Below are 17996 nucleotides of genomic sequence, written 5' to 3' on the forward strand. Positions count from 1 at the left end.
TGTTCTTTTTCCCGTTTACAAAAATGTTGGGATCTTCCCTATTTTTGCTTGTTTTCCGATTCAGAAAAAGAGAAAAAATTGCCTCTCCACCGACCCCATAAAAAAAAATATTCCTCATTTGGCTCTGAATACTATGCTAGTGAGAAACATTTCTGAACTTGACTCTGCAGGTAGTGAGGATGAGCAGTCACAGGTTTCTCAGAAAAGTAGTATGGTGGAAAGGGGTGGGGCACGGGCTCAGGGCCTTTTCTAGGTGTTTTGCCGCCCTAGGCGACAATTGAAAGATGCCGCCCCTCCCTTTTACTACCATCACTCTCTCCCCGTGTCATTCACGCTAGAAGAATTAATACATTAGATATTCCCGAACTCATGTTTTTGCCGCCTCCCCCTTTTTGAGTCTTAGGCGGCTGCCTAGTCTTGCCTAATGGTAGAAACGGCCCTGCAGGGCCTCAGAACTTAACAGTCGACCAGCAGACACTATAAGTAAGATATTGTCCAATCCAAGGGGCTCATTAGGATGACGGGCGGACATCCTGTCGGAATTCGGGACCGCCCGCCATAAGGGCGGGGGTCCCGTGGGGGGTATTAGGATCCTGCATTTTTAGCATTGTGGCGGGCGGTGCTCTCTGCACCGCCCGCCACAATGCTAAAAGTGCATTCATGCATTTGCATAAACAAAGCGGCAGCCACTGCACGGTGCCTGCCGCTTTGTTAATGTAAATGAAGGGAGGTACCACAGGTACCCCCTGTGTGCACCCCCCACCTCTCCTTCACTCTGGTGGCCCGCAGGGGGCCCCCAGAGTGAAGACCGCATGCCTTTCCGTGGTCCCCCCCGCAATACTAATATGGCAGGGGGGGAAACGAGTGTGGATGTCGGGCGGATTGCCCCCGCCAGGGTGGCGGTGGCTACCGCCAGCCTGGTGGGGGCAATCCGCCCGACATCATAATGGGCCCCCTAGTGCGGGTTTTTATGGAAAAGAAAGTACTTTTAATCTCTCAGCAGAACTCAGTACTGTATAGTTCAATGAATACGTCATTCAGGATTGCAGAAGATTGCATTCTGTAGGGAGGCACTGCAACTCCTTCTTTCCCCGTTATTTATCCTCTTTTCCTGCCGTGTCCAAGATTCCTTCTAGTAGCGTCCCCACCCTTCGATAGGTTTAGGCACCTTTAATCTCTGGTGCAGTTAGCTCAAATGTTCTCACTGGTTTCACTATGCAGTTCAGTTCAACAATTTATCGTTTCTTTATTTCTACAATCAGTCTCTAGTGAGTGTGGTGGATACCTTGTGTCACCTTGCAGGCTAAGCCTTGTGGTTTACCTGAAAGTATGCCACAGATTCAGCGCACAGCCCCTCCTTTGTAGCATTGTATTCTTCAGTGCAGACATCAGCAGTACCAGCCTTTCCAGATAGCATCAGAAGTTGGACTCGTGGAAGTGGGTCTTTATGGCAGCACCTGGCTTAGCAGTGACGGCTCTTAAAGTTGGCGGCAGACAGGCACTCAGTGGGGGTACTTGCCTGTTCCAGGATGAATCTTCTGACCGTGATATCTTGGATTGCAGTGGCCCCTGGGCAGATCAGGCTCTCCTCACAGGGGTGACATTGTCCTTTAATCTTCACTAGCAGTACCAGATGATAAAACAAATGGCCACTACTGAGTGATACACTTCTGATATAAACATGACACAGCTCGCAACTGTGCAGATAGTTTGAAGAGACAATTTTTACAGCACTGGTCTCTACTGGCACAGCCTCAAGGGACAGAGAGAATAAAGGACGTGGGAGAAACACTTGCACATACCCTAAACCGATTGCAATTGCTCTGAGTAGCATCCCAACTCAGTGTTTTAAATCTAGTGTGCCACTTTAGACAGAGGCCCACCTCATGCACATCAATACTGACCCTCGCCTAACGGGAGCAGCCCATCCTGAACTGTCAGGCGAGGCCCCCTCCAAAAGGGAACACTAGTAACCCCAGGCTGGATTCAGCCCTATTAGGCCTCATCAGTGAGTTATAGCTTGGATCCTGTAGCAGAGTAAGCAAGGAACCCGCATCAGCGCATACACTTGACCACTGATTCCGATTAAGTAGTATAGTATTCATGGACTTATCTGCCAGTTTAGGCACTTCTGTCCCACCCAGCCATAAAGGAATAAGATCCTATCTTCAGTATAGGTAATATTGATCCTGTTGGCCAGTGTGTCTATCGAAAATAATGACTGAACAGGCAGTATTGATACTAATGAGCCATAACCCAACCCTTTCTCTTTCTTCCTATCATTACATAATACAAATATGTTGCTTATATTTGTGGGTTGAATTAGGCAAAGAGAGATCAAAAATGAAATGGAATTGGAGAGTGATTAGGAGTGTGATAAATCAAAGTGGAAGCAATGTAGTAGATAGAAATGGCCAATTTAAGTGGATTGCTGCAGAATGAAGGAGATGAAGAAGGAGCGAGATGAATGGTGAGCAAAGGGAGAGAGATTGAGGGAAGGAGTAGAGAAGAGATGAAAATGTGAGAGACAAGATTGAGTAATGGGAATGAAAAGTGAAGAATGGAGCTTATGATGGGATAGCATGAGAGGTTTGGAGAAAGCAAGACGAGAGAGGAACAAAAGAGGCGAAAGAGCCAGACAAGGAGAAGAGTGCCAGGAGAGAAGGAGAAGAGTGGCAGCTATATAAAAGTCATACATTTTTTTTTTTTTAAAAGTGTGATTAGAAGGAGAAGATAGTTGGAGTGAAAGAAAGGAATCTAGACTATGGCAGTCTTCATAGTTTTATTAAGAGGGTAGCTCATCCTTCATGAACTGGTAACATTCTGACCAGTATCGCCTTTAAATGTCAGTACTAAACTTTAGCCAAATAGTTTGATCAGCACCTGCCCGAATGTGTCGTTGGTTGCATTATCCTTGCAGTATGGTTTTGTACCTTGATATAGCATCTCCTCACGTATTAATATTTATTAGGGCTGAGACAGTCTTTCAACTGCTACCAATAAATCTTTTGATATGAGAAAGATCTTCGACCATTTCTCACACCACTTTCAATGTTCTTGTATGGTTAAGGGTGATGTAGGTGTATTTTATATGCACCACAAGTTATGGGAGTGATTAATAAGAGTGGACAACAAACCAGTCCGGCCTATTGGACATTTTTCAGCTTAAACGTCTTCCGAATTTAATGTATGGTGTGGGGTTATAGAGAGGTTGCTTCCATCCAGGCAGAAGAAAACCACATCTGCCGTTTGTTCCTCGCCCTTCCACCCTCAACCACACATTTTGTTCTTCACAAGGAGCTGGGTATCACCTATGTCTCAGATTTGGTCTTGGCGTCCCGCTCGTCCTCTGGCTCTCCGTTTAGGCTAATAAGTCTATCTCTCTGAATGGGATGATCATATTTGATTGCCTGAGTAGCGATAAGGGGCTTACAATTCCTTGGCTGAATTACCTAAGTTCCATGTCCAGGGCTATTAGTTGGGAGGGTATGTTTTTCATCTTCTTCGTGCCTTACTAACGCTACTCTCCCTAAAGTCAAACAACTTTTTTAGAGATTTGTACAGCCCTCCAGGGAGCAGGAACAACTAAGGAAACCCAGGTTGCGAGAGTATGCAATTATTCAAACAATGCCAAATCTCGAGCAGTGCTTGTGCTGGGTTTTGAGCCGTTGGCAGAGAACATTCTTAGCTAGATTTCGATTAGGGACCATAAGATCTTTACTCTGTTTTCTCTTGGGTCAGTATGATACTGGCTACGTCTTGGTTTGTCCCTGTGATGAATCTGCGGTGCAATCTCTTTAGCACTATGTTTTATTTTGCAAATGTTACCTACTGTTTCCGGAAAGAATTTAAAACCAGTTTAAAATATGTATGAATTTCAACAATGCAAGCCAACCTTGTTTTTTTACGATCATTGCCTAATATCTAGCTCTGTTTTAGTGTTGCTTTCTAAAACGAGCAGTTTTTAAATGGAAAATATTATCGTCTGATTGATTGCTCTTAACCATGTTTTTATCTTTGTGATAGATTGTGCAGTATCTGTGCTGCTTTTATAATTGTTTTTTAATAGTCGAATAAAGCTTTCTATGGTGATGATTAATGAACCAATCTGATTCCTTTTCCATCTTTAAGTAGGACCCAACAGGTCTGTCCTATTTCTCCTGTGGTGAATTCATTCATCCTGGAACCAATCACTGATCATATCTTGCATACTGTGTCCAGTAATAAGTGTGTCACAGAAGGCGTAATGGCCTTCATGAACGATGTGGCTGGCCATCTGTACACTTACTTAATCTTCAGTCAGTGGTAGTTTCTGTCAAAGCCACAGCACTTGAATTTGGGACACATTCAGAGTACAAGCTGAATTAATATAAGACATGGGTCTTACTTGCGGGTTGTTTGAAGTGGAAGGGCATTCAAGTAGCTACATCGGAAGCCTATTTAGGGGTAGCTTCTACCAAGTCACACATTAGTGTATTTTTAAAAATAGTTTTGAGGCTGAACAGACAGTCTTTTCAGTTTTATTTTTTTAATTGTTTAGAGCGCTTTCTTTGTATGCCCGGGGCACTTTTTCTTGATGATCTACTCGGCATTGTCTTCTTTAAACTAGATCCATAACCAGCCAGGAACATCATTCAGCCTTCTCAAATGACCATCCTCTTACCCCTGACCTTTCCACATTAACCCTATCTCTCTGCAGCCTGTTACTATGGGCCAAGCTATGTGTTGCCGAAAATATGATCTCTACCCAATTCTTGCACTAATAGCCACTGTAACATGATGCCCTCTAGTTTTAGAGACATAATTAAAGGCACACTTAACAAGCTTGCCAAATTGCACCACTAATTCACATCAATGAAGTTTTAAAACATTAATCAAAATTAAAACAGTACGTTGAACAGTAGTATATTGTGCAAAAATACATGTGAAAGAAATTACAGTTGTTGCAGCATTATGTTTGTCTCTTAGACACTCTACAAAAGAATCTAAACTCATTACTAATACATTTGTTGCTTCACAGAAACAGTCTATCTATTTGGTGGCTGGGATGGCACGCAAGACCTGGCAGATTTTTGGGCCTACAGTGTTCCAGATAACCAATGGACCTGCATATCCAGAGACACAGAAAAAGAGGCAAGTGGAAAATACCCCCTTCCTCCAGTCTACCTAAATGGATATACATTGTTTCCTTCATGAAGTTAAGTAGCTTTCCACATGGCATTTTGTCCCAGACCTTGTTAGATCCTCTTTCGGGGCTTTTGGTGAGGTGTGTCTGTCCGAGGAGGGTGGGAAAGATTATAGTCATTTGTATAAGTTGAGTCATCGCCATGGCCTTATAAATGTACTTCATTCCCTTCTAACTGACTTGATTTAACAGCTTAGAGTGGAGCTGGTGATGATATGATTCTGGCTGGAGTGCATTCCTCATCGCTTGGTTCTCAGAGAAAGCAATATTGTTCTTGCCACAACGCTATGTAGTGGGGCAGAAGGTTATACTGAGGCAGCATAGTATCTCAGTGATTTTTACCAATGGATTTCAAACAGTTTTGAGCGTTTTCAGTTTTTCTGAAACCGGTTTCCATAAGTCCTAACATTTTGGACATAGACCATGCACACCCACTGCTTAGTAGTGTTCGGTGACTTTCCACACCAGTGTAACTGTTAGCTTTTTTTTCACTATATGAATTAGGTTGGCTTTGAGCAAATACTTTTAGACAGCAGTCTATAAAAGTCAGCCCTACTCTGGATCTCAAGATGAGCACTTATTAACCTTTTTTTATTTATTTATTTATTCACCACATGTTCTACTTTGGTTTGTTTTGATTCCCATACGCAATTGTCTGGCGATATATGTACATTTGCAGGATATATTTTTTGTTGTTGCACTTGTAAAACCATTTTGAGCTTTTATAAAAGCGAACATACTGTACATTGTTGCTGTCTCTTAGTTGTGGAAGACATGGTAGTGTTTCATTGAGTGAGGAAGATGAATACAATTTACAAGCTGTGATAAAATGTTTTTTATTTGTAGGTTCTGATGGCTCCACAAGTTAATAGGCGATCAATAGACATGTGGATCCAGTGTCTTTGGAAGGTTATTAACAATGGCTAAAATCACAGTTCTTTATAAAAACCTCTGTAGTATTCCAATACACCAAAACATTTTTGTTTTCACTCACTTCCATGATCAGACAGAAAATATTCCTTTGCCCTAATCTTTTCGAATTTGGGTAGTCTAGATTATTTTGTCTGGCTATGGTCTTTTGGCTATAACGTGGATCCTTCACATAATTTTGAGCCAGTTGTCACAATGTTGAACGCCGTGTGTCCCTTTATCAGGAGCAAATGGAATTAGGCGAGAAGCGGTGGCCAACGTTTCTTTTTTAATGCTTAGTGCTCTGTTCTGGACTTTCTCAAAATGGAATATGCTGACCTGTATTTAGAGGGCGTTGTAATCGAGGAGCCAAAGCACAATGCCTGCCCATTGAGGCTGATTTTTTTTTTAAATAATACTAGTAGAATGTGGATTTTTTTCTTACCAATACCATGTGGATGTTTTGCTTTTCCAGAAACAGCTCAGAGTTGAACCAAACATCCGGAATTTTGGCACCCAGGTTAATGGTCTTGCTCCCAAAGTTCTTGACCACTGGAATATTGGCTTCAACAGAGAATAATGGTCCTTGCTCAACATTTCAGTCATGGCTCGTAATGAGTTAGCGTTCTCCATCTCATCTAAAACTAAATGTCAAATCAAATCAAAATATCTTTATTTCGGTTAAAACAAGAACCATAAAAGATGTACATGCAATTAAGAAACAATGAGGTTGCATGAATCAATTTCCATTACCGTATCCACGCGGCATTGCGACCTCTGTTATATTGGATCCGCATGTGGTCAACAGACAAATTATTGAACTATCGAGAAGCCCTAAAAGAAATTATTAAAATTAAAAATGGAACAAGGCTGGTATGGTTGAACTATATTGAGGATTGGTTCGTAAAGTTGGGGCTAGTTCACTTCTGGGCAGACCCTGAGTGCCTCACTTTGAGCTTCAAAAAGCTGTTAAAAAAAGATACTGGGAATTCGCCCTAAACTCAAAACTTCAAAATCCGGAATTAGGGACCTTGTCTATCAGATATCTTGGCATGAAGTCAGTGAGCAGATTCGAATCCTTTATGGATGAGATCTTACCAACTCTAGCCAAAACACTGTATTTAAAATTTCGTTATGGCATACTACAAGTTAAAGTAAATTCTGCCAAATGGGTGTGCAATGATGATGATAATGTAAGAAAGGACGATTTGGTTAAATGCAAACTGTGTAGTATCGACGCCAAAGAAGACGAGGCGCATGTATTATTCTTTTGCTCTGCTTACACACATCTCAGGAAAAAGTGGATAAAACCTATTTGCCGCCTCTTGGGTTTTAGACGGTTCAGTGAGGCGGTAAGAATTTTAAGAACTGAAACAACCCAATCCATTGTCTTCAGTGTAAGCAGATATCTCTTCTCCGTGGAGATAGTAAGAAGGAGAAGGGATTTTAAGTTTTAATGATAGAATAGCTGGGGATGGGACGGGGAGCTTTGAGTTTGTGTCAGTACTGCCCAAAACTTTTAAATAGTTATTTTTCTTATTGGGGAAAAGTAGCAATACCACCGATATTAAATCCCTGTTTAGTGAAATATCATTTGTAATGTATTGGTTGCACTTTTCTTTCCATTGATTGGAATATGCTTTTAAATTTGCTATTGTATTTATTGTTTTAAAATCGCAATTGCCCCTGATTGATCTTCAATTGAAAACTAATGTCTGTTTTGCATTCCTGGACAAACTCTTCAACACTTTGCATACTTGCATATGATCTGTATACGACTTCTAGTCTGATGACCAGACTCATCAGCAACTCCATACATCAGTTCCATTGATCTAAAATAGCGATAGTCCAGTGATTTCTTTTGTTCTTTGTCTTCTTTATCTTATATGTATAGCAACACCACTGCTAAATGTAAGGCCTTTGCGACGATGAGGTAACACCAAGCATAGAGAAACAGCAAGCAGGTATCAGAAAACTAGTCAAAGATCAATCTGTACGTTTTCTGATATTTGCAAAAATGATGAAATGAAATGAAATGATGAAATGATTACGCTCTTGTATAGCGCACGACTACCCGTAGGCATCTCGGCGCTTGCTTAGGGAACCCGTCCTGGTATTCCCCTGTGAGATACCCCAGCAGGGTGTCCACAAGGTGAAAGCCAGGCATCCCGCCGCGAGGGGCCTTAGTGGAGATTAAGCAAGCTATTGCCCAGAGTCGCAGAGTGTGACCCCGTGAGTTGAGTAGGCACCGGAACGAGAATTATCGAGTCCGTGGAATTTTTGAGCCCGAGACCCGCCGAGGCGGGGAATCGAACCCTGGTCCACGGCTGATCTCAGCTTCCGGGTCTGCCGCCTCTAACCACTGAGCCACGCTTCTAAAATGGTATTCTAAGTGTAAACATTGTGTTGGTCGGAGAGTGTAAGCAATATAACGGTGCTTTATGTGTTTGGACTTTCTCAATGGACCATTTTACATATTGACAAGACAAGGAAGAGATGCTTGTGGATGGTGGGCATTGAGAGTCCGGTCACGAAAAAGAAGTTAGCCGTCCTCTAGCTGTGTTACTGTAGCTTCCTTCTCTAATTGATGAAGCAAAAGTGGGTGGTCATCTATATCAAAAGACTCTGAGTAAATCTATGGCTTCTGGTAGCAATGATCTGTCCCAAAAAAGTGATCTTGTATGTCCTGGTATTTCAGCAAAAACCTGACTTACTGTTGTCAAAGCAGCCTATGAGGTTTTACAAATATTTGACTCTGATGACACAGAACTTCATCTTTCACCTTCCAAAATAGAAAAGTATGATCACCCTTGATGATAACTTACAGACTCCGTAAGAGAAGCAGTAGCTTTCTTTAAAGGTGGGATGATTTCTGGCGGCTTATGGTATTTAGGGACCACCAGTGTTAACAAAGATAGCTTTGGTAATCATTGTTACGTTTGCAATTTCAGTTTCAGCCACTGCTTGTATTATTGGTGCACTTAAATGCAGAGTTGTAGCTTCAGGGCAGGGTGTTTGGAGTGTGACCCCCCTGTCCCCCCCACAACTAAATGCATTCTCAGCTTGGTAGTTGAGTTTGGGGGACCCTGAGTCCGCACTGAGTCCGGGTATGTTATGTTTGTGTTGGTTTTGCTCATTGTTCTCATTGCACTAACAGAATTTAACATTCATTTTTAGGTCTTGGCCTGCGTAGGCTGCGCTTGCGCAGTCTCGCTGGTGAGATTTTATGATTTTTAGGTGACTTTAACTAGCGGGCTTTAAGCCCTGCCCCTCTTTCCCTTTGGCTGGCGTCACCGTTTAGGGTAAATGGTGGCCAGCCATTGGAAAAGAGCGTCCTCTGATGTACACTTTTCTCTTTGGAGTCCGTCCCAGTCGGACGGACTTCCCCGACTTACTGCTGGCGTAAAAGGTTTCTTATCTTCTTTATGGGTCCAAACAGATGGCCCCATAAAGAAGATAATAAACTTTTACGCCAACAGGAAGAGGACTATGCATGCCTGGACTCCCTCCCGCGGCGACGGCAGCCCACGAAGTGCAGGCAGAAGAGGACTCCCAGCAGTAAGTAGCGCTCTCCCTCTGTCTGCTCTGTCCCAGTGGTCCTAGCAGCCTTTGCCTTGCTTATTCTGCCCAGCGTCTGCCTGCAGCATCTCCTGCCAGCCCCATTGCCCCCACCCCCAACTCTGATCGGCAGACCGACTTCACGGGAGGCGCTCTCCACTAATGTGTCAGCCGCTGTCTGCGCTGTCCCGGTGGCGCCAGCAGCCTTTGCCTTGCTAATTCTGCCCAGCGTCTGCCTGCAGCTTCTCCTGCCAGCCCCATTGCCCCCCCACCACCATCGGCAGACCGACTTCCCGGGAGGCCGTCATGGCTCCGCTGCACCCCTGTTCATGTCGCATTTTGAACACAGGTTCTTGTTAACAGTAATTTATGTAGTACGGTTCTCAGTAGTGCCTACTTTTGAGTCTTCATACCATAACGCTAGAGTTTACTCGTACAAGCGCCATTCAAACATGGCGCACAATGCGGGCACCTATCCTCCGTCCTCTTTCAATGTCCATGACACTTTAAAACCTCCCGGCGCACGAGTTTCTGTTTGTTTGAAGATCTTCCACGGTGTGAGTCAGGCGCGGGACATTGTTGTGGTTTGAGGTAAGAAGGTTGTTATTACCTTGGATTCGGGCATCTAAGAGTTACTATGCGCACGTTGGGGCTAACAAAGGGTTTTTATGTGCCGTTTTACAGTTAATACTAGTACGGAGACCATTTTCATTTGGTGACAACAGTCAGTGCCATTGTCTAAGCCATGCTGAGACGCTGTTACAAGAGGTAACTTTAAGATCTTTGTTAGCTACATGGATTTGGCACTTTTATAGAGTCACTGCACGAAGCATTTTGAACGGCGATTTCTGGGGTTGAACATCACTCTCCACATTGTTGTTGACTGGTAAGTGAGACTGGCTAGTACTTATCAGCATTCATTTACAGTGCGCTTTCATGAGGTTTGGATAGAGTGAGACAACATTTTCCATTTTTACAACACATATGGGGAAGTTCTGTGGTTGCCAAAGGCTGTCAAATATCAGTGTTGAGCCATTCTGTAAGTGGCAGTTTCTCTTCTTTGACAAGTAGTGGTATTGCTTTTGTCACACCAGGGTACTATGAGTAAGCTTATATACTGTTCGTATGGATTTGCACTAAAGCATGTCGCTACATAGTGTTCTAGGGTTGAGGCTTTCATCTTTATTTTGACTCTTTGGTTCTGTCCGTTTTGGGTTCTTTCTATGAACATTTTCACATGCCAGGATTCATTGGGAGCATGATTGCCATATCTATGCGTTCCTTGGGTGCTTCAGTCGCACCCCTGTATGTTTGTTTGCTATATCATTTCATTGAAGGTAATTGCAATTCATTATATCTCGCTTGCGAGATCTTATCTTTTTTGGCTGGATCACTGCATTTGCCAATGATTCTGAATATGAAGAGGTCGTCAGATTTATCTTTAATAGTTGGCCTAAGTAGAAGGGATTAGACATTAATCTTAGACCGTACTGGAAAGGGAAGGATGAACTGACAATTGAAGATGTCATTATAAGAAATAACATGCTTGTGGCTTCCATTTTGTTGAGACCACATCTTATTGCTTTGGACCACAAAGAGCATGTAGGTATGTCTCATATCAAAAGGGAATTACGAATGGACTTTTGATGTCCAGCTATGGACTGTGGTGTTGACATCTACCTACAAGAGTGCCAGTTGATTAAGTTAAAGCCATTTGCTTTGCTATAGAATAACATTAGCAACGCAAATGGCTTTAACTTAATCAAAGGCGAGACCTATTGCATTTTTAATGCTTGTTTTAATTAGGAATAACATAATAACAGGTTTACCCAAAAAGCAGTGAACTGCACCTATAGAAGTACTCCTTGGATGGGTGCAAATTTACAAATTTTAGGAATTCACAAACATTGGCTGCACCAGTCTCAGGTTTCAAGCATACTACCCGCAATCAAGCATCCAAAGGTAAAGGGATGAAACAGAAGCACACGTAATGCACATCAGTAGTAATCCTGTTCCACATGAGAACAGTCCATCCTTGACTGTCATTTCACCCATCCACCCGGTGGCCCACCACTTTAGTTGGTAAATTTGAGATTCACACCCTCGAATCTTGCTGACTGAGGTATGCCCTTGTTTAAGTCGTTCAGTGTGGCAGAGGGGTGACCTAACATGACAAGCTGTAGTTCTTGTTTTATTGACCTCTTTGATCCAGCATTTCTAGGCACAGCAGCTTGTGTGCCATGGTTTAAAATCTGCAGAAAAGGACCAAAAGTCATTCCTGAATGCCTGAAGTTGAGTCTAAAAAAGAAATGGATGAGGGGTGACTTGCTCGCCTGCAAGCTGATTTGACTTGTAAGCGGCTTTAATTGTGAGCATTGTAAAGTGTTATGCAGCTACGCGTGTATTGTTTAAAGTATGGTTAGTGAAGAATTCTTCATTTATAGGGAGAGAAAAGCATACATTACATGCTGTGAGCATTCTTTTTCACTGGCAATTAGACTGTTCACCACCTTTCTGGCTCCCTGTATTCTTCCGCAAGTGCTCACTTTCTGGGAACTCTTTTTTTTTCTTTTTCGTTAGGCACTGCAGGAGACTACTGGTGTTTTCAGTTGTCTCTTGTATGCTAGTTCACAGCAGTACACTTGTTGTGAACTTTCTGCTTCACTGATTCTACTTATCCCTTCCACTGCCAGATGTCTGTGAGGCACGAGCTTGTTTAGTTTGGTCTGTGCTCCTTACTAATAGCTCAACTTAAACAATCCTCTTCCTCAGTTTCACGCCCATGCCATTGGTGCTGGAAGTAGGAGATTCGGGGGTGCTGAATCATCCCCTAAATAACAATGCTGGAATTCATAAGGGAATGCGCGATAAACAGGCATTTAATATTTGTTGTATCTTGTCACATTTGCCATTCAAAGTAAGAGGTCAGATGTTTGGCTCTGTATTTAAGAGGGAGCTTAATGTTTACTTTTCTTCCTTCAGATAATTTATGTGATAATCTTGCTGGGTACCGAATTGAAAGGCTGTATGATGTTATTGTTTTCTAAACAATGGTCCTGAGCACCTTTGCTCTTTAATTTGAGCCTATTTTTCCTCTTTGAACTCTACGCATACAACTTGAGAGAGTTGCTAACTGTCATTTGTGATAGCATTTGACACTACTTGATTGTACACTTTTTCCCTTGTCTAATTGCACCGATCGCTGGACTCATGACTTAACTTTGACTAAACTTTTCTGATAACATGTGAATTACAGTTTCATAAATATATACGTGTTTGACATATACATAGACATCCTAAGATGGCCTCCGGCTTTGATATTTAGTAAACTGAATATAAATAGTGCATTCAAGATGGCATTGATTATCCTTGCTGAAAATACAAGAGGAAGAAGGAGCAGTCTCCGAGAATGGCACATGTTTGGATGTGAGTTGACTGTTAAGTAATTTCACCTCACTTGCGCTTTTGTGGTTCCATTTTGTAGGTCTTGCCTACGGAGCGCGCATGTGCTACATAGGAGACCTTTAGCTGTCGTTCAGCTCTTTTTCAAAGCACATACTTGTGCTTGTGGCGGCATACGCCTTGCGGGAGTGCGCAACGGTGCACGACAAGCACGAGTATGTGCTTTGAAAAAGAGCACACTGCGCGCGCAGGCGTACACATACGCACTGCATTAATTTTGTGTGTGCTCTTGTAGGCTGTTTATGTTGTATATTAGAAGTTGCATTTTCCCTAAAAACGCCCCCATGATCTCTAACCCTGAGTGCTGGTTCTGCTTCGTGCGTGCGACTTTCCATTCTGGCTTGCCCAAAGGAAGGGTTGCTAAGAGACACCAAACGTTGCTTTACGTCTCATAAAAAATATGTTTGCTTCTTAGTATGGCACAGTGACTAACTGCCTTCCCCCAGGTGCCTTCTGCACTGTTATATTTTTAGATCCGATTTTGATGGTCTACTTTACCCGCTCTCTCACCAAACAAGAAACGCATAAGAGGCTTCCGGGTCAGTAATGAGATGTTCGTATGACCCAACGAACTCCAACTTTTACCTCGATGCGTGGTGCATCACCCATTCTACCCGTCGTACGTAGAAGTGCTGTCACATATACAAGCTGGCTACCTCGTGACCCAAACAGGAAGTGGGTGGATGTCATAGTGTCATATTTTGGTATTGATCCTGACATTCTGTTTCGCTTGACATTGCCGCAAATATTTACCTTTTCTTTTTATATACTTTGAGCTAGAATATGCCAACCAGTTTGACAATATCGTTTTTTTCATTAGAGTGCACTTTAACGATCAAGAAGTTGCCTTTTGTAATAATGTTTAATGGGGTTAAAAAGCCATACGTTTCTTGGTGTGTAGTAGAACTTTTGTTAATATACAAGTCCCACTGATTGCCTTTCGTGCTCAGCTCGGGTCATATTTTTCATTGAATTCCGTTACACTTTCCACGCTTGGTTTCTATTGTTTAGGTGACTGGCTAGGGCTATTGTTATTCATGTACATATGCCTCTAGTATACGTTTTTAAAGATACATATCCGTTTTACAAGACCAGTTTTTTAGTAACAAGCATTTGCATAGCCAATAGGTCTCGCCTTTGGGACCTTATAAGTGTTTAGCCATGCAGCAGTTAATGTTTTTGCAGTAAGGATATTGTGCTGCATAACTAAATACTTATAAGGTGCCAAAGGCGAGACCTATTGGCTATGCCAATGCTTGTTAAACAAGGGCGTATCGACTGGAACATGTTTACTCGCATTAGCTTCTGCTATGGTATCGCTCAGAATGTCGGTGAACGCTTTGCTGCTTGTTTGCTAGTCGTGTTCGTTCGTAAAAACCGAGAACTCACAAGTGCACTAACTGCCTTTGAGGGCTTTACTTTAAATTTACATTGAAGGCCAATTGAATTTACACATACCGATGCGTTCCTGCACGGGTTTTTTTTATCGGCACAATTCATCAGCTAATGCGTGGCAGTGACGTCTGGCTTCGCGTCTGACTTTTGAGACAACATCTAACTTTGCTTGGCTTGTCTTGTGTGACATAACACCCATTATAGTAAACTAGGCTACTTATGAACGCTGTGCCATGGTATTGGCATGCTGCTCTAATTCCTTGAGTAGATTTAACACTTACTTGCACTATGACATTTTTTACCGTTTACGGTGATTTGACCTGTGGGATACTGGTGACATTTGCATTATTTATTTTTTAATATTGTTTTTAACCTCTTTATTGGTATGACTGTGTGTTTTAGGCCATTTCAAGACTGCTCAGTCTTAGCGTTCACAGCTTTACACTTTTACGATCCTCGTTTTCAGATATTTTAATCTCGTACATCTTTGTGTTTACCTACGTAGGACCCTCTACTCGGTATGAATACCGCGTGTTGAATTAATTTAATGAGCACCTCATAAGGGATCCAGAATAATGTTATGCCTCCTTTCAGGTTTTTATTTTTACATACTCAATATATTATTTTTTGTCGTCTATGGACTGGCACCGAGGGGTGAGCACAAACATTTGAGTTAGCTGCATGTATGCTCTTTTACAGTCTTGATGTTGTATTCGCTTTGTAATATTGCTATTTTAATGTGATTTCATCAGTCCTATAATGCTTCTAGTCGTTTGTATGCGTCATTTGTGACCTGTGACTCACGGAACTGTGGTGTGCATGCGTCGTCCCCTTTGGATAGAATGCGTCACGTTGGACTTCTTAGTTTATGAATTTATTTAACAAAGCTTTGGACTACGCACCAAATGGTGGGTGATGGTATGATAACATAGTCTGTATTATAGTTTCTATTTGTTTTGTTTATTATTTTCAGCCCTGATAAAATCGGAGGCTAATTATTCATAAGCCGAAACAGGTGTTGGCTGTGTAAAGTGCATTACAGATGTAATCATGTTGAAGTACAGAAACTAAAGTGTCAAGAAAAGAACTGGTGGATCGAATTCCTTTTGGACTTTGAATTTTTCTTGAACTCGGAGTGCTCAGGACAATTATTTTGTATTATTTTAACCCATGTGTTGTGGGTTATATTTGGGGCTGCCTGGTAGCCAACCCCTGTTCTGGACAACCATTTATTTGTAACCTTTCTTTCCCCGAACTCGTTTGGTGAGCGTCCTGCTTTTGGCCAGGCTACTGTATTCCTTCCATTTTTTTTCTAGCACTCCATAAAATTTAAATGCCAGTATGGGAACTGAACAATTAGTTTAAAATTCATGAAGGACATTTGTTTGTAATTCTGAAGTGTGGTGGAAACAAATAATTTAATAAGATGAAAACAAATCAGTACACAAGGTGATGATGATTTCCATAGTTTTAACAGTAAAACTATGTGTTTGTGCAACATTAATCGTCATTTCAATAGAAAATGTGTTTTCTGTAATGGCAGTGCACTACCAAACCATGTATACTCCACTCTGCATCACTCCATTCTATTCCACTCTAACCAAATCTGCGCCTTTGAACGGGCTACAGAGTTTTTTGGATTGGGTAGGGGGCAGTTCCTCCACTACAGAGGGCTCCAGGACATAGCTAGAATAACATGGCCTCAGTTCCCGGAGGCACCTCCACTGACCCACACCCTCGACATCATTTTATCATGTGGTAGAGGTAGAAGGCTGATTTCCCTACTGTATTCAGCCATGCGACGGGATTCGACCCCACCAACTGCGCCGTCCTGGGCGGCCTGGGAGGCGGACTTGGGGGTGGCCTTGGAGCCGGGACAGCGTAAACGAATTGGGCTTCTAACCCGAAAAGTCTCGTGTAATGCCCGTTTCAAGCTGATACATTTTAACTTTGTCCACCGTACCTATATGACCCCGGTCTCCCTGAATCGCATCTCTGCGGATAGGAGACAAAACTGCCCTAGGTGTGGAGCGCAGAAAGCGGGATTTTTCCATCTAGCATGGGAGTGTCCTCAGGTCAGTACCTTTTGGAGGGAAGTGGTGGACCATATTGGTCGAACTACAAAACTCAGGATAGCGCTGGATCCGATCCACTGTCTCTTGGCCCTGGGACCCAAACCTAAAAAGAGGAATCTGTCCTACAAGTTCTTACAATTACTACTAGTCTTGGCAAGGCGGCGCGTAGCTATAACTTGGATGGGTCAGAGGGCTCCTGAGATATCCCTCTGGCTGAGAGATGCTAGAGAATGGTCCCTGGCTGAGGAGACGCATATGCAGTGCACTCGCCGGGATGGGAAACTACAGGAAGACCTGCTTGCCTGGAGGTTGATGTGTATGGAGGGGCTGACGGATGCTGATTCGGATGCCACCAGCGCTGAATTGTTCACCCCTGATGGGTCTGGGTCCGAGAGTGACGGGGAGGGAGTCGGGTTGGAGGATCCTGGTCCGGGGTAGTACCCCACTAGACGCACACTAATGTTCCTTGTTCTGTATAGTTGTGATTTGCTGTGATCCCTACAGGTCTTCTCCTAGATATAATGACTGCACCTTCTTGGGCCTTGCATGGATAGCCTGATTCTTTAAGTACTTAATCAATGATGCCACGGACGGGGGATTTGTTTATTGTTCTATGTTACAATAGTGTTTTATTACAAAAAACAGAAAAAGTGGCTATCCAGAGGGGTAGAAGTGGGATTCCATGTAGGACATGGGGAGGGGATAATTGTGTAAAAGTCAGCGAATACACTGATATATATGTATTTTTAATGCATGGCCAAGCTTACTAGCCACATGTTCTAATTCTACGCCGCCCAGCCTCCGGGATGTGGGCCTATATGGCTGTGTATTATCCTGAATATTGAATGTAGATAATCTGCCTTTGGTTGGCCTGAAAGGCTACGAGGACCTGTGCCTTCTATGGTTTCACAATAAAAATATTAAAAAAATAAAAATAAATCTCCGCCTATCTACTCTTCGACACTCTTCTCCACTCTTCGCCACTTCCACATTGTGCCATTCTACTCTGCCATTCCACTCTATACCCCTCTACTCCACAACACTTTACTCCAATGTACGCCACTCCACTCTTACTATTCCAATCTATTCTACGATGCTACACTCCACTCTGACTCTCCATGCCACTCTAAATCACTCTATGCCACTCTACTTCACTCTATGCCACACTACATCACTCTACACCGCGACACTCCACTCAGCTCCACAGCACTCAACGTCACTTTACTCCACACCACTTTACTTCACTCAGTGCCACTCCACTTTATGCCACTCTAAACCATTCTAACCCTCTCCACTCTTCTCCCCTCTAACATTCTACAACACTTTAGTCTATGCCACTTCACCAAATTGCACTCATGACACTCCACACCTCTTAACTCCACTCTATGCCAGTCTACAACACTTTCCTCCTC

General features: G+C 42.8%; 1 protein-coding gene across 2 annotated transcripts in view; it reads left to right on the top strand.

Moving 5' to 3' along the window:
* Positions 1 to 17996, top strand: part of MKLN1 (muskelin 1) — a 785750-nt gene that overhangs the window by 412216 nt on the left and 355538 nt on the right. For both annotated transcript variants that reach the window (XM_078677414.1, XM_078677419.1), the window contains exon 9: positions 5021 to 5133. In XM_078677414.1, coding sequence (XP_078533540.1) covers positions 5021 to 5133 — 113 coding nt within the window. The remainder of the gene's footprint in view (positions 1 to 5020; positions 5134 to 17996) is intronic.

This window comes from Lissotriton helveticus, chromosome 1_1 (genome assembly GCF_964261635.1).
Source record: "Lissotriton helveticus chromosome 1_1, aLisHel1.1, whole genome shotgun sequence".
NCBI lineage: Eukaryota > Metazoa > Chordata > Amphibia > Caudata > Salamandridae > Lissotriton > Lissotriton helveticus.